At 49.8% G+C, this 26,248-nt stretch overlaps 1 protein-coding gene across 4 annotated transcripts in view; it reads right to left on the bottom strand.

The window, feature by feature from the left end:
• The window catches only part of tns1b (tensin 1b), a 115,697-nt gene that overhangs the window by 35,557 nt on the left and 53,892 nt on the right, over positions 1-26,248 (bottom strand). For all 4 annotated transcript variants that reach the window (XM_080019246.1, XM_080019247.1, XM_080019244.1 and 1 more), the window contains 12 exons: positions 18,907-18,956; positions 13,841-14,012; positions 13,367-13,417; positions 12,998-13,120; positions 10,910-10,974; positions 10,063-10,146; positions 9,507-9,619; positions 9,222-9,282; positions 6,873-6,948; positions 4,335-4,464; positions 3,830-3,895; positions 2,947-3,063 (listed from right to left, as the gene is read on the bottom strand). In XM_080019246.1, coding sequence (XP_079875372.1) covers positions 2,947-3,063; positions 3,830-3,895; positions 4,335-4,464; positions 6,873-6,948; positions 9,222-9,282; positions 9,507-9,619; positions 10,063-10,146; positions 10,910-10,974; positions 12,998-13,120; positions 13,367-13,417; positions 13,841-14,012; positions 18,907-18,956 — 1,108 coding nt within the window. The remainder of the gene's footprint in view (positions 1-2,946; positions 3,064-3,829; positions 3,896-4,334; positions 4,465-6,872; positions 6,949-9,221; positions 9,283-9,506; positions 9,620-10,062; positions 10,147-10,909; positions 10,975-12,997; positions 13,121-13,366; positions 13,418-13,840; positions 14,013-18,906; positions 18,957-26,248) is intronic.

Here is a 26,248-nt window from a genome sequence, read left to right as displayed (position 1 = left end):
CTCCCGGAGACGGAGCCCGCTCCCCGTGTCGCTCTGAGTGCCCGTAATCACCTCCCAAATCACGAGCGCAGACGCTTTGAAAGGCGGTGTATCAGTCTGGCTGCACTGGCCGGGTGAAGTCATGGACTTTGGCACTGGGAGCTACTGGGAGACACGTTTGAAGTCTTATCGGCGACTCCGCAGCCAAAGTAGCCCGACAAGTGTGTGTGTGTGTGTGTGTGTGTGTGTGTGTGTGTGCGTTTTGTGTCTACGTCCGTTGTGTGCAAATGTCCTTTCATGCATTGATTTTCTTGCATTCCAAATGAACTGTATGTAAAAATGTATGTGTGTGTGTGCTCCTCTTGTTAGTAACACTATCAGATGACGGAACACAGACACACTTACCGGTGGCCAGGTTGACACATTCCGTTGACGCAATCACACACACACACGCGCACACACACACACACACACACACACACACACACACACACACACACACACACACACACACACACACACACACAAACAAACACAAACACACACACACACTCCTCTTCACTGAAATGTAATGAGAGGTAGCTACACCTATTCTATTTTGGTACTGCCTATTTCAAGCCACTGCAGTGTGTGTGTGTGTGTGTGTGTGTGTGTGCGCCTGTGTGTGTGTAAGTGTGTGTGTGTGTGTGTGTGTGTGTGTGTGTGTGTGTGTGTGTAGGGTACTTTAGGGGGGCTGCACTTTATGAGCAGTGATAAAGACTGCTAAATGACCTCTGACATCTGAGTATCTGGAGGACCAAGAAAAGCAACCCGGGAAACAGGGACATTAAACAGAAGTCAAATAAACCTCCATCATGACCGAAAAGGTCCAAATAATAGTGAGACACTCATTTTTTTTTTTTTTTTGCAACAGCAGTCTATTGATTGTGACGTAACAGGAAACGAGCACAAAGACAGTATTGTTACTCCTGGGGTTCCTAAACTTTTTTTTATGGCACAGGGCCCCCTTGGTATAGTAAGCTGTCCCTCTCTCTCACAATATATATATATATATATATATATATATATATATATATATATATATATATATATATATATATATATATATATATATATATATATATATATATATATATATAGTCACAGGATATAAAATCAAAACAGAATAATTGAAAAAAAGGTATTATTATAAAGATTATTTTGCTCAGAACCCGTTGCAATTACTTCACGTGGCCCCTAGGGGGCCGCACACCCTAGTTTGGGAACCCCCATCTTCCAGTCTACAACAACAACAACAACAACAACAACAGGCCTGCCGCTATCACCAAGGGCGTAGCGTTGCTTTCCCATTTGGGTGCGAGGAACTCTAACCCTCTGGGTGGAGAGCGGCCGGTGCCCCGACCGACAGGAAGCCTCCGTCCAAGCCTGTGGCCGGACCCAGGAATGTGCCACGCTGGGCCCTGGAATCCCGGGGAACCAGAGGTCCCACTGGGGGTTCTGGGCCTCTCCGTGTTCCGCTGGGTCACCACAAATGAATGCAGCAAGGACCGCCGCCCTCCCGCCACCCCCACCCCCACCCCCGCAAGAACATTTACTGTCGGCTTACAAGGCCTCTGCGAAGTCGTCCGGAATAGAGGGAAAACCTAGCGAACCGGGAAGTAAAGATTTATATTGCATCTGTCAGTCAAAATAAAGGTCTTAAGCAATAAGATTTTTTTTTTGGAGGGCCCGTGAGACATGCTGCAATAACTACTCCACGAAAATCGTGTCGGCCAGGGGTCTCAAAGTACAGTACAGGCCCGGGGGCCTGATCCGGCCCCTGTGACCATTTGAATTCCTTGTAATATATCATTAAGTCTGGGCCTCAAATTCATTTCAACAGTACAATACTTAATGAATGCACGCAAATTTGCTTCATCTTTTTTCAAAACGTGAAACAGAATAAAATAGAATATAACAAAAAAATGTTCATGATGATTATTAACAGACGTATTACAGGGAAAAAGAAAAACGCAGGGCGGGGGACGCCCCCCCCCCCTTGGAGAAGACAACCAGGCGAGTTGACCCCACGTCAGTTGAGATTGAGACCCCTGGTGCACACAAAAGGTGGTGCACGACTAATAAAAATGTCCAAACAAGGCAGACAATGCTTTGAAACGAGTGGAGACAAAAGGGTTTGTTTTTTTTTTAATCTGAGAATCGCACGCAGACAGCGAGCTTTGAAAACGTTGAGAACCAACCTGCTTTCCTGCTTTTTTGTTTTCACGGATCCCTCACAACCCCAAATAATCTCGTTATTTTACGTTTCAAAGCGTATCAGCGCTCCGTGAAACTACCGTACCACACCATCCTGAGCCCAATGAACCAATAAACTCCACCGGTTCTGAAGGACTGCGCTAATAAATGCACGGACCCCTCTGAATAAAGCCCTGTCCGCGGTGGACGCGCCCTAACCCGTGGTGGCAGCCCGGACTCAGCGGCGTGAACTCGCCGCGACCCTCCTGTGCGAAGGGTTACGGCGTTCCCAGCGTGCGAGGACGCTTCCTTAACTCCGCCGGGGCGACTGAATCACGCGCGGTGGCGGAAACCGCAGGCCGCGGAGCAGACACGCTTCTGTGGAAAGGGTCGCTGTGATTTCACACTGTGTGCGGGTGCGTGAATGTGTGTGTGTGTGTGCATGTGTGTGCGTGCGCAATGACCCTCACGGTCATTTTGGGTTCAACAGCATTCATTGCCTAATTTTGCCCTTTGCATAGGATCACTGTCAACTGACACCGATTTAGAAATCCATGAGGTCATGTGTCATTCCGAGTAAACTGTCGAAAATGTGTCCTCTGGGTGCTATCCACAGCTTTGAAATGTCACTTGATTTTGTGTCCAACGATCCTCACCAGGTCATTTTGACGCCTGGGAAAGGAGACGGGGCGGCGAAATTCGACAAAAATAAATAAAAATGGCGGCACCCACCTTCGGAGTTGTCCTCACAGTGCTGGTTGAAGTTCTCGTAGGAGTCCCAGCGGATCAGAGGGTCCTGAGTGTTGTAGTCGACCGAGACGCTGGGACCGTTTTCCAGGTGATCCATACCTTGACCAGAAGTACAAAGAGGCAGAAGGAGAAGTGAATATCTGCGTGTTTGGGGTCCCGGCCCCGGCCCCGGGACCGGGGCCGGCGAAAAAAATTCCCCGAGGAATATCGGGGGAGGTCCCCCAACTTTTGTCGTTTTCCTCATGACTTTCAAGCGCGAAACACTGCGCAGAGTAAAACGTACGTAGTGGAGTAATAATACCCTTAAGTCGGTGCAGATCCTTGAAAAATGTACTTGAGTACTTTCCATGACAAGGTTCCATTTCATTTCTAATGCATTTTTTTTTTCTTTAGCTTAAGTTTGTTTGGTTTTTTTATCTGTAATTATATTTATATACATTTAGTTTTGAAAATATATTTATATCCGTGTACATTCTCCAAATCAGGATTTATATGCAATATCTATCAAAAGCAAGACGCTGAGCACTCAGGTACAGTCGTACTTTATTCCATATTATAGACTGAATATGACTTTTTACTTTTGCTTTTAATACTTAGTGTAGAATACTTAGTAGAACTAAGAGCTGGTACTTATCTGCTTTTACTGGAGCAGAAACATCAACGCGGTATTTTGAGTCATTCTGCGTGTGCGTGTTTGTACTTTAACGCACAGTACAAGCCCAGCGCACAGTGCTTATTCCACCGCTACCTGACAAGCATCGACACGTGCACCCCAACCCATCGAAAATAAAGAGCGGGGGGAATCGCACGCGGACCCCTAATGATCCTTAACCCAGGTTAACCATTTAGGAACAGCTATTCTTACCATGTATTTTCTCTGGCCCGAAGGAGAAGACAAACTCCACTTTGCCGTACTCTGGGAACCGGTCGTCTGCATGGAAGAGAGAGAGAGAGAGAGAGAAACACAGTCTGACCCAGGTCCACGGGCGAGAGGAAAGTCGAATCAGATAAGAGGCCGAAGCCGAGGTATTAAACGATACGTCGAGGTGAACTTTGATTCCGCCGGGAGCTAAATGCAGCATCCAGTAGGTTATAAACAGGTTATTAATACTACAGATCTGCAGTCCAGTGCTTCAGGAGATACCAATATTATCCCACGGTCAACAAGTATGCACATTTCCACAGGTCCAAGGAGGAAAAAGACGCGGCATCGACTAGAGCTGCACACAGAAGGTGTTTTCACTGTTGTTCTTCGATGCATTGTTGGTGTGATGGGTCAGGGTTAGGGGTCAGGGTCAGGGGGTCAGGGTTAGGGTCGGGGGTTAGGCTGGTGACTTTGGTGACGACAGGCGGGTGTTGTCTTACGGCACCTTTGAAGGTCTCGTCGAGCTCGTCCTTCCCAAACACGATGCCCAGGTCGTGCACGGCGCAGGTGTGGAACTGCACCTGGAAAATCACGTCCCGGGACGGGCTGCGGTAGCGCTTGTGGTAACACTTCAGCTGAGAGAGAGAGAGTGGGGGGGGGGGAGAGACGACAGCAGGTTGGCGTCACGTCGAGAGCAACTTTTTCACGTTTTGGGGACGAAGACGGCCGGACGGGGAAGCCTGTTTGGCACCGACTGACTTCCCCCCGAAGAAAGCGGAACGGACACATTTGAGAGCGGGTGAAAAAATAGGCCTCCACAGTATCCCAATAAAACGTGACGTGCTCATCTGCGCACTCCCCAATCGCCCGATGAGAGGTCGTCGGCGCGCGTGACCTCCGACATCCGCTCCGACTCCGCGTGTCTCGCGTTCGGGGGCTGGGGAGCACTTCGTGCCATACAGGTTGGGGGAAACCCGAGCCAGAAGCACCAACGTCTTGATTCACGGCCCCGTTTCGGTTTTCGCTGCTCCGCCGCCGCCCCCCCTCCCCAGCGCGCGCCCCTCGCAAAGCCTTTGAGATTCCTTCTTTTATGTATGGAGCGCCGTAAACCTGCGGTGCGGCTGTGTGTCGCTCGGACCGCCGCAGCCCTTAAGAGCGAGACCCGAGCCGCAGACCTCGCCCCCCCCCGCTGTGCTGTGGGAAGGCGGTCCCCGGAGCGGACCTCGGGATTACAGGTATTCCGACCCGAAAAGAAAGAAAAAAAAAAACTGGGAAAAAAAGTTGAAGCACAACGCGCTTTCCTTCCCCTTCCAGAGAACCGCGGAGCGTCGCCTGCCCAAACCGCAGGGTCGTTGCGGACACGGCGGCTCGGCCCAAGGTCGAAAACGCGCACACGCGATGTGACGCGCCGTTGTTTTAACGCGCCGCCCGTACCCAGTGAAGCGGTCGGGGGGTTGGGGATGTACAGTCCCTACGCGATGTTTTCTCAGGACGCGCTGCTCTAAATACCTCCTGCCAATCCCAACAATTACTTACAGATACTTTTTTGGACTTAGCTCCCTCTTGACAGGCCGTCGCAAAATGTGAGCCGTTCCCATTGTGGGGCGGGGGGGTTGAAAAAACATTTAAGGCTCCCGAATCCAAACAAACGGAGCCCGGGCTTAAATAAGAGAGGACGGATAAGTCATAATGTAATGTCCTGTGGGTTACTGTGGCTTTCTGGGATACGCCATACCTCCCACCAACGGGTCGGTGGAGGCAAAACAACGACGGCCTGAGAACAAGACAAAAAAACAGACACGATCCTCCTGCCGAACAGCGTCCAGAGCTTGGATCCGTTTCCCCGCCCGTTTTTCTTTTTTTTTGTTTATTTTATTTTATTTTTTTAAATTGGATGCAAGACCCGGCGCAAAACATCCACATATAGCGTAAATCCAGCCCTTAAATCATCAGTTCCCCTTGTGAAACCATGACCCGTACTTTAAATATCGCCACGCTTCAAACAGAAATAAACGTCTATATCCAACCTCGAGCCGCGTCCAGGCGGGTTGGAGTTTGTGTGCTGGAATAATAATGAGCATCAGCAAAGCCGCAGCTCAGCCGGAGGATGCACTGGGGCTGAATCCACCAGCTTCCCATTGACCCCCTGCATGGTGTACAGGTCCTCCCGCCCGAATCGCCCGGCGCTCGCCAAGACGGAAGACGGAGGGGGAGTGCCCTCGGGGCGGTATCGCAGGACGCCCTAATCCTCGTTCTAGGCGAACGCCGACGGAAGAGGTGCGCTTTTGTTTCTCGGGGACCCCGCGCCAAAAAAAAAAAAAAAAAAAAGGGCCGCCCGTGGAAGATCTACGTCGAAAGTCTTTGGAATTACACTCCTTTGGCTTTTTTTTTTTTCCTTTTAAACGCTGCCTCATATATCCCAAACACTCCCGGGAAAGGAAGCAACCATCAGCTGCGATTTTGAAATCATATTTTACAGCAAACATATTGTGAGCTAATGAGGGTCTTTAAACTCAGGAGCAATGCCAACTGTCCCCCCCCCCCCCCCCATCCCCCACGCCAGCATTTATGAGCCTCTTATTCTGTGAATGGAGACTATAAACCTATAAACTGTTACGGGTAATCACCTCGCTCCTGGATCCAACGGTAAGTTGAACGCACCGCATTCCCTCATTTCTGATATACAATCACAAGCGGCACATCTGCGGAGCTGCATTGTTTGCATGGGAGCAGCCGGACGATCCTCGTGAAAGCGGCCTTCCCCTCCGAGCGCGGACGGGAGGGGAGCGGGAGACACGCCGTCACGCCGTCCAACGCTAAACGGCTCCGTGTTCTCATAGCGCCACGCGCCGCGCGTTTAAACCGATACGCCCGAAACGAAACAGGAGAAGATCGGCTCATCCCACGACACCCGACCCACGCTGCCGGGCGCCCACATCGATGGGTGGGGGGGTGATAAAAGAATAAAAAGAGGAAAGTGGGAGAATGCCGGTGCACCCAGGTTCTCTGGAGGCGTTTGTCACCGGATCTGCGCCGAGCTCACCAGGATGTCTCCCTTGAGGAGGAGTCCGGGCTCGATGGTGATGCAGATGCTCGTCTGGCTGTCGCCCTGGACGTTGCTGTAAAGACACAATCGGGGGGGGGTCAACGTCATCGCCATCGTGAATTCAAACGTTCAAAAAAAAAAAAACAAGGTGATACAACTTCCACTTCAAAAAACCGAGGGACAAGGACGGTAGGCGTTTTTTGCGCCGCGGGAACCTTTTCACGGTGCTAAGAACCGTCCCATTTTGCCGCGTCCGCACCGGAGGAACTAGGAACCATCGTCGTTCTTAGGACTCTGCTTTGAGGGAGCTTTTGAGCCCCTACTCCAGGGCGGGAACTAACCGGCACAAGAGGAACCATCAGTGACCTGAGTGTACGGTGATTGGTCCAGACGTAAGTGCACGGTGATTGGTCCGGAGGTAAGTCCACGGCCCCTCAACCGCCCCACGGATTCAAGACAGTCTACCCAGTCGAGTCGCATCGCTCTGGGTGCAGACCAGCCCACGTACACCCTAACCCCTAACGCTAATAAAAACATAAATAATGAAAATAAAAACCAATTGAAAAAAAAAAATGAATTTTATTGTAGACTGTATTGTATTTATTTCACTTATCTTATTTTCAGATGTTCATTAAATGAATTAAGGTGCGCCCCGTAATCCCCGTGTGGTGTCCCGACGCGTGCCCGTGCCTTACAAAATTCGGTGCAGACTTTTCAATGACGTCTTGTAGATCTAATATGAGCGAAGGTCCAGCAGCTGGATTGCTTATTTCTCGCCTCAAATGTGTTCAGAGATAGATTTTAGTGTACTGACCAGGTGAGGAATCACGGCACGGAACTCCCGCTGAAAAACCCGATGGATGGCGTCACTTTAGAGCTCCGGCGCAGCGTGAGCACAACCAGAAAAAAACAACCCCTTTTGACGGTATCTAGGGCGTGTGTTTTTCACGTCTTCACTTTTAAAATTTTTCAAACCCACTCGAGTAGCTGGACCTGGATTTGTAACGCCACCTTCACTCTTCGTGATGAGAATGTTTCCTCTTTCTTTCGGCCTGATATTCCCGTCCAAAGGCACCGCAGGCTTTGGAGAACGCCAGAAGCGCTCCCGCCGCCCTCCCCTCCTCCAGGCACCAGAAAACCTCCTTTACTTCCGTTAAAAAACAAGTGGTTTCATTTCAGGTAAACGTGGACCACAGGTTGTCAATCCGGAAAATAAGTAAATGTGTTGCACATGTTTATATGTGTTGATTATGAGTAAGAATTATGTCGGTTAAAAGGTAGAACCCAGCACTAGGTGGGAAATCAATGTTTTTCTTCGTCATTGAACAATTGCCAGCGCTTGAATCCGGCCGTGATCACAGTGGATGTGACCCTGGCGCCGGCGTTGAGAATTCATCTCCGCGGCTTACGAGCCGTCCGACGCGGCCCGCGGCGTTTCCCCACGCATGACGAGTCAGAATGATGATCAGCGGGCGACTTGATCAGAGGCTAACGATCCCTCAACGGCGGGAAGAGAATGGACCCAGTACAGCGGCGAGCTTTGCCGCAGCTCCGGACTGACGTCGGAGAATTAGTGTCCGAACGGTTGCCCAACCGGGAGAAGGAGATCAAAGGACGGCAGGCGCTAAGATGGGACATGTGAGGGAACGGGGGGGGGGGATTAGGGGCTTTTCCAGAGCTGGGAGTCTGGAAATACACGGAACAAACGCTGCTGGATTGCGATGGCCGGGAAAGCGCGTCCATCCCCGCGCGGCGAGGCTCACGGACGCCGCACGTAGCCTGACCCGGGCCCAAGCATCCTCCGGTATCAAACCAACCCACCGCGATGGCGACTAAAGCTTGAGGACGAGACGGCGGCAAAAAGGGAAGTCGCAGTTGTGAGAGAGGGGGAACTACGCCCCCCCCCCCCCCCCCCCCTCCGCTCCCTTCCCCTTCCCTCCGACCGCCCCCCCTGTTCCATGGGGGGGGGAGCCCGAAAATCCGTTGTCACCCGTCCGGGGGGCCTTGAGAACCCGCGGCGGTCCTCTGGCACAGAAACCCCCCGCGGCGTCCGCAGAGATGCCTGTCAGCCTGTTTCAATAGGCCCGTGGGTTTGCAAATAACACCACAAGCGAGGGTGAGATGTGAAGCCTGGAAAGCCGAGCTGCAGCCGGGGAGGCAAGCTAAACAGAATAATGTGCGGCCGGCGCACAGTGCGAATTGGCAAGGAGGAGTGATGTGTGTGTACGTTTGGGCAGCAGGGGAGTACGGAGGGGGGTGGGGGGGCTATTAGGCTATTAGGCGCTCGCTTTCCCTGAAATCTTGTAAAATTGTGTGTGTGTGTGTGTGTGTGATCTTAAAACTTACTATATCCCAGATGTGTAGACTGGCTGCATGGCCTGATAGATTTTGAGAAAAGGGCGACAACCTGGAAAATAGTGGGGAAAACATCAGAGAAAGAACATACTGTGCATACATTCCCTTTGTATTGGTGTGTCTGCCTCTATAAGTGTGCGTAATGTTGCGTACCTGTGTGTGTGTGTGTGTGTGTGTGTGGGTGTGTGTGTGTGTGTGTGTGTAAGGGTTAGGGTTAGGGTTAGTGTGTGTGTGTGTGTGTGTGTGTGTGTGTGTGGGTGTGTGTGTGTTGGGTACCTCCTTTGGACTCGAAGTTTGGGATGCCGTGCATGATGACGTGGTGAAGGAACAGTGGCTTGTTGTTAATCTTTATGTTTCCGGAGAGCAGGCCGCTGAAGTACTGCACATACCTGACGGGAGAATTACGCAAAATCAAAAAATATAAATATTAATAATAATAATAATAATAATAATATTTTTTATAATAATAATAATAGAACAATATTGTTGTTGTTAATAATAATTATGTTGCTGTTGTTGATAATAATAATAATACAGGGCAGAAAAGCAGATTTGGTTGCATGATGACAGTGATATTGGTTGATGGATTTCATCGGTGGCGGAGCAATGTAATTTCCTGATTTTCCTCCCATGAGTCTGTTCTTCGCTGTGCCGCTTGAATCGGCGGCGGTGCATCATTTAAAACAAACGTATTTCGCTCTCTCGCTGAATTAAAAAAAAAATTTCTTGAACCACACACAAAAATATCAAACTTCAAAGGGACTGAGACAAACTTCTTTGAGAGAGGGTGAAAGCTAGAATATCGCAAAACAGGAAGCGAGACGACACTGACCTTTTCTGGGACGGCTGGCCGACAGGAAGCACTTTGTCTTCATAGAAACGCTTCATTGCGAACCTGTCCAGGGCCTGGTCAGCGCTGGAACAGCAGGAACATGGATTTGGTAAATACACAAGGTTTTTGTCCCCCGCCCCCCCCCCCCCCCCCCACTTTCACCATATCAAATCATGACAAGAAAAGACTTGGAATTATACGATCAAAACCAGATTTTGGAAGGAGACTTTGGTGTTTCCTGCAATTTCTTCACGATTCCAGGATTTTTGATGTCGTTAAACCGCACAACATCCTCAGCCGCTAAAATCGAAATAAGTGGTTTATTTCATTACGGTATTATGAGATATCTCTGGGGACGATCGGAGCTTATCTGCATTTCAAGCCAATGTGACTCCGGTTTGTTTTCAGCTCCTTTGATTTCATTTTATTTTTATATGTCTTTTGGGGTAATTCCTTTCTGTTTTGGCGTTACACAAACAGCGGCTTTAACGAAGCCAAATGATAATGCAATATGAGCGTTAGGATGCGGGGAAGAGAACACGGTTGTGACTGACTCACTGCTTTGATGGAGCTCAGAGCTTTCCACTTAGCACATTATGGCCCCAAATATGTATAAACCGATTTTTTTCATCGTTTCTTCTGATGTATTCCGTTGGCATCGCCACATCGCCTCCAGATCAGGGCTTTTTGGGCCTCGTGACGAGCGGCGGCCGCCTCGCTCCGTCGCGTGATGGCCCCTGCGGTCCCTTCGGGGTCGACTCCGAATTCTTTTTGCCATCGCGTCCCTTCCTAATGCGTCTCTGAGCGCCCGGGCGCTCGCTGTTTGGGGTTTTGCCGCTGCACCCACCTGGCTGAAATGTTGCTGTAGTGCATGTACGCCGCCACCACCACTCCGGTCCTGCCGCGGTTGCCCTGGAAAGAGAACAATCAGAAAGGTAATAAACCGCGGGGGGGATTTTTACCAATGTTCTTGGCCAGCGCCGCAAATGGGTATCTCGAAACGCTGCCAGGGAAATACTGTGCGGTGCAACGTGAAAACACAGTGGGCGGGTGGTTCAAGTCGCCGATGCTCGAATGCTCAACAAAGTCATAATGAATAAAAAAAAAAACAAAAAAAAAAACAACGCACCAAAATTATATTATTGGTGTTTTGTTTTTTTATATTACATTTATTAACCTTCATTTAACCTCCATTCATAAACTTACACCACACACAACAGGTTAACATCTGAGGTTGAAATAGAGCGAGATTAAAAACAATGAGGGTGATGAATGGCATTTAAAACCCTGGGATGGATAATATACAGTATTTGGGAGACGGACGGAGGGTTGTAACGTCTGGACTCCCCCTCTCAGCTTGAATCAAACCGCCTTTGGCCCCAGGAAACAAATCAAAAACCCGAGCGGCCGTTTCCACTCGTCACCGGCCTGATCGCATCTCTTTTCGCGGATCCTCTTACGGGGGGGGGGGGGGGGGGGCGGGCGTCTGTTTCCGAGGGCGAGCTCGTTCCACGTTATAAATATCCAAGTCATTTAAACAGCGCCGAGCCCCAAACGGGTTTGTTGATATGTGGAAATCCTAAACTGGCGACTTCCTTAGCGACCACCGCAGCCTCCCCGCGGCACGCTCTCATCATCAGCGTTACACAATTCGGAGAAATAAAGAAAGGGGAAAAAAAAAAAAAAAAAACAACAACGGTCGCCGCAGCAACGCTCTTGTTTACATCCTGGGTATGGGAACGTCTGGGGCCGAGGCGCTGAGCTCCGTGAACTTATGTTTAATTCATATGTTGCAAGACAACAAAGGCGCACGCAGCGGGGGCGGATGGAAAAACGTCTCAGTATTAACGTTAAGCCCTGGGTCCAGCAGAGGAATTTGGAAATGCGCGGCGCCCATTTTGTCTTGCCGCCCTCGGTTGCCAGGTGGGGGAGTTCTCCCACATATGAAGCGGGTCCCACGAACAGAGGAAAAAAGACCCAAAGTCACTGCTCCCTCGTGATGGAGGGTGAGCCTTATCCACACAGGCTCAAACGGCTGTTTATTCTACTTCAACTACGCCTGTTAAGCCTGTTCCAAACTGACCTCCCTGCATTCATCAGCGACAGTTTTTTTGTTTTTATTATTCCGGTTAAAAGCCAAATTGAATGACTCTGATCAGGGGACATGGGACCTTCTTCCTTAAACACAGTTGTTCGAACCGCCTGTTCAAGGCGGCCCCCGAAACTAAACAAATCCAAAGCAAACAGACATGAACACAGACACACACACACACACACACACACGCAAACAAACACGCCGGAACACACGCGCACACACACACACACACACACACACACACACACACACACACACACACACACACACACACACACACACACACAAGCCTTGCAAACAAACTGGGACAGGTTTTGGGAGGATTACCTTTACAAACATCATGACCACACCAGCACAAACACAGCTGCAGCCCAGGGGAGGTGGGGGGGGAGAAGAGAGTGAGAGTGCCCTCTACTGGCTGCAGACACCCAGAGGTTCGGTCTGATTTGGTCTGATTTCATTTGGTCTGATTTGATTTGCTTTGATTTGGGTTTGATTTTGGTTTGATTTTGGTTTGATTTGGTCTGATTTGGTTTGACTTGGTCTGATTGGATTTGGTCTGATTTTATTTGATTTGGTGTGGTTTGGTCTGATTTTATTTGATTTGGTGTGGTTTGGCTTGATTTGGTCTGATTTTATTTGATTTGGTGTGGTTTGGCTTGATTTGGTCTGATTATGGTTTGCTTTGGTGTGGTTTGGTTTGGCTTGATTTGGTTTGGGGTGATTTGTTGTGATTTAGTGTGGTTTGGTTTGATTTGGTGTGGTTTGGTCTGATTATGGTTTGGTTTGGTGTGGTGTGGTGTGGTGTGGTGTGGTTTGCTTGGACATGTGATGTGATACCTTGTTGTGGATGACCACCACGTTGTGGCTGTCTGCGCTCAGCCAGGTGTCCATGGCTTTGCAGATGCTGCAGATCTTATCCAAAGCCGGGGCGTGGTGGTCGGGCCAGCCAAAGTCCAGAACCTGAGACGGAGAAAAGAGGGAGCGGGGGGAAGACAGGCGGAGGGAAAGAGGGACAGACGGAGAGGAAGAACATGGAAGAGAGAGTTGAGCAGATAACGAGGGAGAGGAACATAAGCAGGTTGTACATGACGAGGAACTGAAGAGTTGAGAAGAAAAAAAAAAAAAAGAAAGCAGCGAAGAAGAGGAGAGAAGAGGAGACAAGAGAACGAGAAGAGAAGAAGGAGAGGGAGGAGGAGCCACGCCCACCTTTGGATTGAGCTGGTTGATGTCGTAACACTTCTCACTGAGGTTGAAGAGCTGGAGAAGGAAGCGATAACAGCATCACTACTCGTGTCGGACGTTCAACTCACACACAGTGACGCGGAGGCGGCGGAGGAGGAGGACCACGTCCAAACGACCACAAAGGACTTCAGCCCATTCCCAGGGCGGGTCCCCCTTCAGCCATCCCCCATTTCAACAACGTCCGTCGTTAGGGCTCACTGACATAAAACCCGATGAAATGAGGGATGGAGACATTACACCGAATCAGCCAAAGATCATTTCACAAACGAGTGTTTAGAACCTGCAGGACATGTGGCCCCAACAGGTGGAGAGAAGTTTTCCATCATCCTAACGCGTTGCGCATTGTCTCCGCGCGGCATTTGACTTTTCGAACAAAGGTTGGAAATGAAGCTGCCGGTGATGGAGGGAAGGAAGGAGGGAGGAGGAGGTGCCGGGTACCAGGTAGTTGTGGCCGTGCTTGGAGCGCAGCATAGTGGCCACTTCGCGCAGGTTGGCGGCGTAGCTCTGCTCCTCGGCGCCGCTGGGGAAGGAGACGGAGATGATCCTCTCCGTGATGTAGACCAGGTCCACCTCGTAGTTCTCCTCCAAGGACTGCAGCAGACTCACGGTCCTGGAGACGGGAGAAAGACGGGGGGGGCAGTCAGGTTTACCATAGCAGCAGCGATCTCAGCTGAGTGACCACCTTGGCTCAACCATCAGCACTCGGTGAAATTCTCACAAATTTTAAGGGGGACTTCAAGTTGAAATTTGCAGATTTTGAGCATTTCTCGCTTCCCCACGACCAGATAAAGACCTTGAAAGGGAACGTTCATCGCACCCACTATTCTCACAACACAACTGTTCTCTCATGGCTCTATCCCTTTCAGCCTCGTCTCCCAATCCGCTAATTTTAATTTTTTTCCCCCCGCTCTTCTGCGACGGGCTTTCCCCACGATAAAAAAAATATATATATATCACGATTTTCACCATCTCAATCGTCTGACTCTTATAACCGTTCCCCGCCGCAACGCCGGAGATCCAAAACTGATTGCGATTCCAATGCCACGATCCTTTAATGGGATTTGGATTTCATACGTCGCGCAGAGGGGCCGGCATCTGCTTCCACTTTGCTCCGTTTGCCGGAAAACCTACCTGCTTAGCGGGGATGACATCACTGTCACAAGACTCGTACCCCCGCTCGGACGCGGCCGCTTGCAAGAAGACCCTAATTCAATTTTTGCTCCCAAGATATAAGCCATTCAGCTCAGATCTAAGATATGTCACAGGACATATAATCCGGTTACGCTCGAGTGTTTTGGACATAAGCTTGTTACAAACATTATTTATTTTTAATTTTTTTTCCCTCTCCCCGGGAGTTTTTTGGGCACAAGGGTAAATAGTTAGAAAAGACAGGAAGGCAGCCGGCGCAAGATCTAAGAGATGTTTACCCTAGACCAGGCGGGAAAACGACGCCTTACCAATCTGAGTGCGGCAGAAGGTTCAGCCATTCACATTTAATTCTCATGTAATCCGATTCTACTGAACAACCGAAAGGGACTTTTAAAGAGGAAATCAGTGGCTGGGAACGTGACGTAATATTTATCAAATTGGAATACTGTGGCTCAAATGTACAGTACATGATAGGGCTGTGAGATATATATATTTATAATATCCATATCGCGATATGAGACTATAATATCCTGTGGGATTTTGGCTATCGTAATAATTTGATAAAATTTATAACCTGCCTGGTTATAATATTCACATTCTAATGATTCTTTCTCTTATGATCCCTGCGTGTAAATATCTCGCGAAAGTAGCGAGAAATCCTCCAAATAGCACCAAATTATTGATTTAGAGGGATTTGATTTCGTCAATATCGCCCACTTCGTCGGCTTTTAAACCCGAGCACTGGACCATGACTAATGTGTGCACTTATCTAAATCCTCATCACGGGGGTTTATGAGTTTTCGAGGCACTTCACAGCGGTGTCCCGCCCGCTTCGGTTTCCTTTCAACGCCGAAACATCCTGTTCACCGAGAGGGCCCCCGAGCTCGAGTCCTGTTTCACGATAAACACGCCGCCCCGTTCCGTCCCTTAATGCCCGCCGGGCCAAAAACATCCAAAAAAGGTGAAGGCAGCGCGTCACGGCCACGGCGCCTTGGCTCCGCGCGGCAAACTCCCCAAGTGGGTGGAGTTTGCCTTTCAAAATGTCAGCTTTCCTCTTTGCATTAAACACATGTCGCGTTGTTTTGCTTGGGCCTGCTGAGAGGGAAAACCGAGGGAAGAGGGATTGATTCAGTAGATAAATAAACGCGATTATGAAAATACCTCCAAATTCCGGCGTGTGTGTGTGTGTGCGTGTGTGTGCGCGCGCGCGCGTGTGTGTGTGTGTGTGTGTGTTCACAGACCAAACAGAATACATTTTGGTCATCAGTGGGGAATGGAATTGACGCAGACCCCTTGAAACGTTAAATAAGGTTGAGTTGATGTTTTAACCAATCTGGTTCGTCTGGGTTTTACATCTGTGCCGGGCCAAAAACAGAGGGGGCAAGGGGGGGGGGGGGAGAGAGAGCGAGAGAGAGCGAGAGAGAGAGAGAGAGAGAGAGAGAGAGACTTGACTTTTAAGGTTCCTTTATTTGCAGTAAGTCATGTCACAGCAGCAGCAACTTGATCACGAAGGAACCAAAAAAACGTAACAAAAACCAGAGACAAATCAGTCAACCGGTAAATAGGCAGCAAGAGCACAGACATCCCTCTTCAGATAACTAGAGAGAGAGAGCGAGAGAGAGAGAGCAAGAGACAGAGAGAGAGAGACAGAGAGAGCAAGAGAGACCGAGAGAGAGAGAGACAGAGAGAGCGAGAGAGACCGAGAGAGAGCACGAGAGAGAGAGAGAGCAAGAGACAGAGAGAGAGCGAGAGACAGAGAGAGCGAGAGAAAGAGAGAGAGAGAGAGAGAGAGAGACAGAGAGAGAGAGAGAGAAAGCAAGAGAGAGCAAGAGAGAGAAAGTTTATGCGCAGATATATCTCCGTATTGGATAAAGCTTCATAAAATAAAAAATAAATTAATAGAAAAAAAACATGGGGTCCGGGGACAGCCATAGCTCCTTCAAGGGGTTCCCAGCAAAATGATAAATAGTTCAACTCAAACTATTATTTACATTATTTCTCTTACAATATTAGCCCGGTTAAAGAATGTACAATGGCCGTGTTGATCCGACAAGGTCTGGAAGCTTGCATTAAATCATATCTAATGGTACGACCTCCTCTCAGATCTGGGGGTGCCCGAGAGGAAAATCTTATCAAACGGGGCCACGGGGCCAAACGCGCGTCACGTTGAGGCCGAGGGCCCTCGACGCGACTGACGTCGAGAGACCCGCGCGTCCGGGAGCGCCCCGCGGGTAAGGAACCCCCCCGGGAGGGAAACGGATAAACAAAACACCCGAGGGGATGGAGGAGGGCCGAGGAAGGCGGGCGGAGGGCGGACGGAGGTAGCGCGGAGGGAGCGCGGAGGGAGCACGGAGGGAGCGCGGAGGGAGCGCAGAGGGAGCGCAGAGGGAGCGCGTCCGTCGGCGTCCGTCGGCGAGACCTCCGCCGCAGACGAGAGCATATTTCCCACATGTCTCAACCCGTGAGCGGCTTACAGGAAGATTGCTCATGCGTCTGGGCCCAAGAATCACACCGGCTCCACTGTACAAATAACCCGGCGCCGCGCCGTACATCTGGGCCCGCTCAGAACACTCCGGCTGGAACGTATTCATCACCGGCCGCTCGCAGGAAATTGAAACGACCTCCGCTCCCTCGGCGTTTGCCGTCGCTGCGTCCCGGCCCCCCCGTGCCGGTCCGTTCCCGGTTCCGCGGTGAATTCCGTTCGGTTTCGGTACTCCCTAGTCTGAAGTGAAGAGGTTTCTGTGATTGCGGATAAAAGCTAAGTCAGTGTCTCTCTCTCTCTCTCTCTCTCTGCATATGTAAATGGCCTCCCTCAGGGTGCCGTCAGGGCCAATCTGGGCCTGCGGTTTGGTCCCGGTCCAGCTCGGCCGGCGCGCACGGGGCGAGCGGCGCCCACCTGCTTCCAATCAGCCGGGAGAGATGAAGAGATTGCCTTTGCGGCGTATCACCTTCGACAAATGCCCGCATTATCTCCGCACGCTCAATTTCGCCACTGCGTCGATCGCATTTCTCGCTCTTTTGGACAAACATCAGTGGCGAGCTCCTCCTCCTCCTATTCCTCCGTCGGGGAGAGAACCTCGCGGCGCGGAGGTTTTTTTTCCTAACGAGGAAACGAAATGACCCGGAGCCCGACAGTCATCGCCAGGTGTTTCATATATTCGGTATAGCCGCGTTGTCCACTGACAATGTGTTTTCGTTTCTGTTTTTCCCTGTTTCCTATTGAGTAAGAACAATAACGCGGCTGTAGGACCTGCTGGGCTATTTTGTTGTTTTTGTCTTTTTTTTTTTTTGTCCATCTGCAATTTCTCAAAGACCAACAAAGCGAAAGGTGCAGAAGTTGGTAATGGAAGGGTGTAGCTCTATAAAGAGGCCAAACAACGCTGCGTCTTTTTTTTTTTTTTTTTTTTTTACATGACACAACAGCGCCCGCTTACAGCACGCGCCTTTTTTATCTCACAGCGCGAAGCCCGTCGCTGGCAGCCGCCCACGGGCGAAAATTGCTCGCTATGACTTCAATTATTTAATTGGCTGTGTTGGAAAGTTTCAAACAAACCATATATGTACTTGTAAACCAATGTTCCATCCGTGATAACCAGTGAGTCACATGCGCGGCTGTTTCCTTCTACTCCCTCATACCGATCCTAAGAGCAGAAACGGTGGATGGAGCTGGCAGCGGCGCAGCTCCTGAGGTACCTTGTAAAGTTCAGATACCGTATCGCGCGGCCGACTAAAGTGTCCGTCTGAGGCCTCGGGGGGGATTATAACACGAAACGCTTTCCCGTCCAACAAAACAGCATGAAGTCCAGCCCGACCATAGGGCTTGTTGTTTTACCCGTGTCCCTGGACAAAATCAGCAAATATCACATTTCCTCATAACTTTGCTGTTTAAATTCCACATATTGCTGTTTGTCGTCATGAAATATTGAAAAGGATGGATAAAAAAAAAAAAAAAAAATGCATTTGCTGATTTCTTACTTTTTTTTTTCCTCTTTATGTTCTGCACACTGCTTGTTCAGAGGAGAAACAGAACCGTGTTCCTAAAATAGACCTACAAATTGGATGCAATAAACCAGATTAAACCTTTTTTTTTTTTACGGACAGCTTGCAGTCATCAATGAGACCGAACGTCCTTCTAACCCGTGCTCCGTGTGGGTCTTTTTTTGGTGACGGTGTTTTTTGTTTTTCGCAGGAATTTCCAACTGGGCCGTAATGCCTGCCCCGAGGCCGGGTTTTTGAAAAAAAAAAAAAAAAAAAAAAAAAAAAAAAAAAGAGGCCGAGGAGTAAAGTAGCGACGGGGGAAGGGGCTGAAACCGGGGGAAAGGACGGCGGAGGTGAGGAGGAGGGTCCCACTGTACCTTGAAGGTCTGCGGCGGGACTCCATGCTTTTGGAGGATTTTGTTGAGCCCTGGAAAAAAGAAAAAAAAACATAATTAGCCTCCTATAACATCTCCACTCAATATACTGTATCGGACATGTCCACCGAGTAATATTTGTGTTGGGTGTGTTGGGGATGTTTGAATGAAAAATTCCCGCTTGTGACGTGAATGTTTCAAATCCTCCTCGGGCAAGCACGTCGCCCTTCCAAGCAGCGCTGCGCATCTGGTTACGCAGACTCAGAGAAGGCGTGTACTACTGATTCGTCTTAACGCGAACAACATTTTAACATCGGTATAGGCGCGATACGATCCAACGAACGGTCGCCCTGCAAGGTCGCCCGAACGTGGGATGGAAAAAACTTCACACAGAGCTCGGAGAATACGCAGGGCCATCCTGGCCTAAGTGTCTCAAGGGTTAATGAAAGCTTCAGAAATGACTTTTTCGTTTGCGGCGTACACCGACACAAGAGGACAACATTTTCCTCGGCCGTCCGTTCCGCTCGCCTCGGTCCTAACAGCTTCCGCGGTGCTCTTGGGGGGGGGGGGGGGGGGCGGCGCCTTGGACTCACGCAGCACCTCCTAAACCAGCCAGCGAGGCCCCTGCTTATTGCATGGGAAGCGTGGCTGAAGGTGATTGACTGCGTTTGGCTCCGGCGCGCCGGGTCGGCCGCCTCCCGCGGGGGCCAGAGGGCATGTGGACTCGATCGCTCGCCCGAGGTGCAAAGTGGGTCACATGATCGCGGGAGGGGAGCTGCGATCCATCACCATCCATTACGCCGGCGCTGCGCGGCCGAGCTACAGTGTCGAGAGCAACGAGAAGAGATCCTCCTGTTGCCCTCCGCCCTCCGCCCTCCCTGGACCAACTCACAGCGCAAATATTTGAGATTAGCAATTTGATTCTCTTTTATTGTTCATCGTATGCCACCGCCTACCTGTCGCAGAACATGCAAGTCATTGACAACGCATAACACTAAAATGTCTACGTGGAGATAACAATTCAGGTAGACATTTAGTTTTCCTCAACCCAACCGATAGAAACTAAACATAATTGACATTCTGTCGATTGGGACATTTTGGGTCCTAACATTGCCATCACATTTGGATGGAGACGAATGATTGTATGATGGAACACAACGATTTTACAAAAATATCAAAAATAACTGTGACAGCCGTTTAAAGAAAAAAAAAAAAAAGATTTTTTTTTGAGGACAATCTAAGACACCCTTTGTGCACACATGACAAGTAATAGTTGTGTCATCACCGATTATTTTTAGTTTTCTGAGTTAAAAGTAAAAGTCCAACACATCGTGCCTTCTACACATGGGCCAAGCTTGTTCACAAGACGCTCGCTTGTCAACAAGCACAGAACCACACAACTATTTTTCTCATATTCTTCACGTCTGTAGTGATTCATTTGATGAACGCATAGATATTTGAAATTAGGAACAAGGGCATTGGTGGGACAGTGAGTTTGGCACTTTTTTCCTCCTTACATTCCGACCCTTAGTCCCCAGCCGAGTCATTAAAGCTGAAGCAACTGGGGTTTTTGGGTTTTTTTTCTTCATCTCTTACAAATGAAAGGTCCACATAAATCTGTGAGCTGATGGGGGCGACACTCAATGAATCGCTCAGTTTTGTCTACGTCTGTGCCCCTAAATGTTTCAGCATGTCGCGGGCGGCGAGTGGCTGGAGGAGGACAGGGATGGATTAGAGAGAGGGAGAGCGACACAGAGGGAGCGGGGCCACTCAAAAAAGTGTTAAAGGACTAAAAGTGTGTTTGAAAACACTCAGTTTTTGGCTAATTAAAAACATAGAAGGACGCCTTTACGACACAAGACCGGTGGCGGAACTAAGCGCGCACACACACACACACACACACACACACACACACACACACACACACACACAGTGGAACCACCAAGTTAACGGAAAGCAAAACAAAGAGCATCGTAATTAGAGGCGTTTGAACGCGGGTACGGACTGCCGGAGCGATGGGGTTTTTCTATTGTCCCGAAAAGACGACAAACACAGTGGTACTTTTTCACTTCTAATTAGTCCAAAGTGGTGTTGAGAGCATTTTATGAGCCACAATATTCAAGCGTAAACGCTACCATCTGGGTCAATAAACGACACGACTGTGAAGCCCCTTATACCATGAAGATCTCTCTCTATGGAAGCCTCTATTGCTGTGTCGTTTGAGCGCTTCTGTCAAAAAAAAAGTGCATCAAATACAGTTTGCACAGCGCTTTTTTTTTTGGCATGAATTATGAAAACTCAGTATTTGTAAGGGATGTTAACAGCCCTACAATTTGTTGTGCTTGGGTCCAATGTGTTTAAAGGGGACCTATTATACAACATTTGACACAAGTTAATATAGGTCTCTGAGGTCGCCCAACAAAAACTCCTATTATCATATTAGAGCCGTTTTAAACATGCTTCTAAGTCCATTGTGTTCCTGACGCTCTGTACATGTGGGAGGAGCCACCCTCCTGAGGGCCCGGGTTCTGTGAGCCAATGGGGTTTGAGCACAAGTTCCGGGTTCTGTGAGCCAATGGCGTTTGAGCGTGGCTTCCGGGTTTTTTTCGTTGTATTTACTCTGTAACTTTCACCCTTCTCACCTCAGCAGTCGGACAAAATCCGTTCCTGAACTAATTTGAGGCGAGGAATGAGCGAGCCAGCCTCGTTTTAAAGTTCCGCTCCGAATCTCGTTGCCGTCCTGCCAGCTCGTGGGAGACACGGACACCGTTTTTGTAAACGCCGAAAAAAAATGAAAAAAATAACCTTCGAAAGGGTCGGAGGCCCGAGCGTTTTGTTCACAGCGATTACTTTGACATTATTAACCTCATTATTTGACACTTCGGCCACGCCTGATATCAACATCCCACACTGCAACATTATACATGTATGACAGAAAATAAGGAAAAGCATAATAGTTCCCCTTTAAAGCGCAAAACATCCCGGTCATTCCTCAGCGGCATGAAGAGGGCAGTCCCAGACCCCTGGCCGCTCGCTCCTCTGAAGGGAAGGCGGGGGGAGGTGCGGGAGAGGAGGCAGGGGGGGTGAGGGGAAGGTGGGAAAACAGGGGACGGGGGGAGGAGGGGAGGGGGGGGGGGGGGGGGGGACCTCCAAGCCGGTTTTTTGATGGAAACCATCTGGGGAGGCCGACTTTACGAGCAGGCCTTACAAATTAACCATCAGAGCAGCATTGAGATACAGAGCGAGGGAGGAAGGGCCAAACAGAGAGAGAGAGAGAGAGAGAGAGAGAGAGAGGTGGGGGCTGGTAAATGCCTGCCAAGGAGGGAGAGAAAGAGAGGGAAAAGGGAAACAATGTTTCGCCAATGAGGGGAAAAAAGTACAGGGGGACAAACCCGACAATCGCACAAGTTAGGCCCAGGTTTCCAAGGCGACTACTGCGTCCATCCCTCCCTCCATCCACAGTCCCATCCATCTACCCACCCGTCCGTCCCGTTCATCCGCCAACCCCCTCCTTCTCCTTCACGTCCTACCTTCCTAAAAAGGTAGCTCGTACTCCAGCGCACGGCTCCCCTCAAAGAGGAGAGCGATCGTCTCAAAGAGCCGCCTCTGTTCATCTCGGGAGATCTCCGGAGGGCTCCCTTGCTCCTGTGCTCCCTCTCTTCCTCTCGCTCCGTCAGCGAGGTCCCCTCCGCGAGACCTCTCCCTTCCCGCGGACAGCGGAGGAGGAGGCGTAGGAGGAGGAGGAGGCGGCGGAGGGGGAGGAGGGTGAAGTAGAAGTCGAAGAAGTTAAAAAAAAGAAAAAAAAGAAAAAGGAAAACAGACAGGGCCCTATTTTTGGAGGGCTACGTCCACCGAGCGCTCATGCTCCCACCGAGAGGCCAAAACAAAACAAAAATAAACAAAAAATAATAAAAACCAAGAAAGTCCTCCACACTGCGGCCAAGTCTCCGTCCTCCTCTCTGCTGTCTTCACTCCCTCCGTCTCTCTCTCATGTCTAGTACCTCGTTATCTCTCAACCTCCCACTAATATACAACTTCTCCCTCCCTCTCCCCTCTCCCTCTCTCTCTCTCTCTCTCTCTCCCTCTCTCTCTCATCCATGTTTAGACTCTATCTCGCTCGTTCGCCCCTGGGTGTTCCTGCCCTCCCTCCCTCCCTGTGTGTTCCTCCGCTCCCACGTGTAGAGAAGCAACACAAGTCAGCTGACTGCATCTCTTCATGGCAACGTTGTTTTTTTTTTGTTTTTTGTTTTGTTTTTTTTTTTCTCCTCTCTCCGTCGCGAAATGGAAGTTCTACTTCGAGGCTCGCACGATAGAGCCGCTCAAGTCGGGCCGCTGGACGCGGACGGGCCGCGTTCGCTCGACTCCAAGGCAGGGGCGCCGGACCCCCTGAGCGGGGGTTCGCCCGGGGGTCGCGGAGAGGTCGCAAGGGCCTTGCGCAATTTAAGCCATACAACTCCTCATGGTGATTTATTGGTTCAAAAATCAAATGCACGGCCATGAAAAAAGAACCCATTTAAAATAAGCAAAACAATAAAAAAACAAAGAACGCCGACTGATCTTTTAAAAATAGGGGATCGAATCAGGATGGTTTAAGGATTGGGAAATGCCGCTTTGCGCAACCCAGACTGTGAGAGCACACCTTAATAGCGATTTACTTCCATCAAAATGGATCAAATAATAACAATCAAGCTCGTGCTTTTCCAAAGGCATGAGGTATGATCTAATTATCAAGACCCCTATTCTCCAGAAATCTGCGGCAGCGTTGTTCCTAATTCCCAGTAAAACAAAGCAGGGAACCTTCCAAAGAGTTGTCTAAGTCGATAAAAGAAAACCGAGTCAGTGAAGCGGGCGCGGCCCATCAAGTCATGAGACGGATCGTCTCGATGCTCAGAGGTGGTGAAGCGCGGCCCCAAGACTCAAAGGCATCAGAGGAACCGCGCGGCTAATGCCCATGACCGCGCCTTCAAATGCACACGCACGCACACGTACACACACACACACACACACAAACTTCGCAAACAGATAACCTCTCATACAGATACATAGAGATTGTATATAGAGGTGTGTATACAACCCTCACAAACACGCACCCACGTACATCAGCACAATGCATGCATTAAAATACATAGTGGAACAGCGCGCACACACACACACACACACACACACACACACACACACACACACACACACACACACACACACACACACACACACACACACACACGTGTGCGCGCACGCAACACAGTAACACAAACGAAGGCACATCTAACGATAGTGTGGTTACGGCTCGGCCCCTCGGTTGAGGCGCGGCCAAATTATGCCCTGAGATGGAAACCTCCTGAGTTTAAGGAGTCATGAGCTGTGCAATGCACTGTGACTGATGTAAGGCTCATGCATGATTTATAGACAGACGGACAGAAAGACAGACATGCATACACACACACACACACAGACAGAACGCCTACTCACTATAAGAGAATGTCAAAAAGTCTAACTCCACTAATAAAGATCAGTTAACTTATTCGTATAAAATTGTTAGAGCGTCTCAATGAGGGCGTGGAGGATATAAATGCGCGCCAGCACGTACGCACCAACACACGCGCGCACGCGCACCCCGACACATTGCCGATTCTGTGTTTATTTCGGGACTTCCTGAGAAAGTGGGCAGCCACACGGGTTTGGGGTGGTAACTCCGAATGTGAAACATGATCCTCTCTTTCCCAGACTAAATACAAATCACGGGAAGTTGTGTCATAGACAAACGCTGCCGAGCGAGCCGTTCCCCTGCCCACACTTAAAGAATGAGCCGCTCCGGGGCTGGCGGATGATTATTAAGGTCTGGCTGATTATTGCAAAAGGCAAACACGGCAACCCGACAGCCTCGGATGTGATGGAGCGACGGAGTCGACCGAGCGCTGTTGTGTCCATAAGGGCCTGTGTGTTTAGGCATAAATGCATCCATGTGCCGCAGAATCCCCCCCGAGGGTTGGTCATGGTTAACAGGCTCTGCTATGATTTATGGGAGGGTCTCTACCCCCATGCTCTTTTCATACCGGCCACACTGGTGCCGCCCGCTTTGCTTTTTGATACGCTGTGCAACCGGCTCCGAGGCGATTCACACGCGGCGCAAATGCCGGTTCACCATCCTGCTTGGACGCCACTGACCCTAGATCGAGGACGGTCTTTTTTTTTTTTTTTTTTTTTTTTTTAAATCTGAAATCATCTATTTTCTATTTGCTTTTCTTGTAGTTCTACTGATTTATGGTGTCAAAATACAAAGAAGTAGAGTATAGTTCCATAAATGAAGCGTGACTCATACACGCTGTGGTTGCATCATCAAGTACTACATGTACAAGAGCCATGGGCCATTAATCAATCACACCAAAGGAAACGGTGGTCCGACTGCCATAGGTGCCCATGAAGCCTTGAACGTTGTGATTTAACTTGTAGACCCTTCCACACCTCCAGGCTCGCCCAGTAGGGTTAGGGTTTTTGGGGCTGTAAGGCGTACCTGGCTCCATCACCGTAAGCAGCTACACCATCGAACGGCGACCTTTCACTGGCAAATTGACGATGTTGAAGTGAAGCTGCGGTGCACATTGGACGTCAGCGGTGATCAGCGCGATGAACACCATCGTCAAAACCAAACAAATTGGGGTATTGGGTCGCGATGGTAACGAGGTCAGCTGACAGACCGGAACGCCCCGTTTAAAAAACACGGAGGACGGGCGGCGAGTCGGAAATGTACTTCCAGCGAGCCCCATCTCCCGTGGTGGCTGTTGAAAAACAGGACGGAAAGGGGGTTTCTCCCCCTACAGGGATTAATGGAGTAACATTTATTCTCATCGACGATCCAGTGTTCCCGGTCACAAGTCGCTGGCAAGACTCGGAGCAGCGTGCCCTCCGTTTCCCTCAAAAAACAAGGCAACGAGCCGGATGGGAACAAGACTCTCCGCGTCGTTTGGCCGTCGGGCTCGCCTCCCATTAAAGAGGTCCTTGTTTGACTCTCCGTCGGGCGGAACCCATTGCGTTTGGAACCATTTCACACGCTGGTAATCGAAGCTCACAGAAATGCGGGAAAGCCGAGTTTGTTTTTCAGAAAAAATTGTTTGCAACTCTGGGCGTCCTGAAAATCTGGTGAGAAATAAGCAAACTGGGGGGGGGGGGCGACATGACGGCGGCAGGTGTGGCGCTGTTGACAAAGTCCTTTTTTGCCCCACCCCCCTTGGTCGAGGCGTTTTCAAAGCGGCGTTCAAATTCGGTTGAATGTGCGAAAGCGCCGTTCGGGCGCGGGAACATAAGACGACAAACAGACGTAACACGCACACAGGTGAAGGGAGGAGCA

This window comes from Zeus faber, assembly GCF_960531495.2.
Source record: "Zeus faber genome assembly, chromosome: 18".
NCBI lineage: Eukaryota > Metazoa > Chordata > Actinopteri > Zeiformes > Zeidae > Zeus > Zeus faber.
Note: the sequence above shows the minus strand (reverse complement) of the source record. Positions and strands in the feature narration are given on the sequence as shown.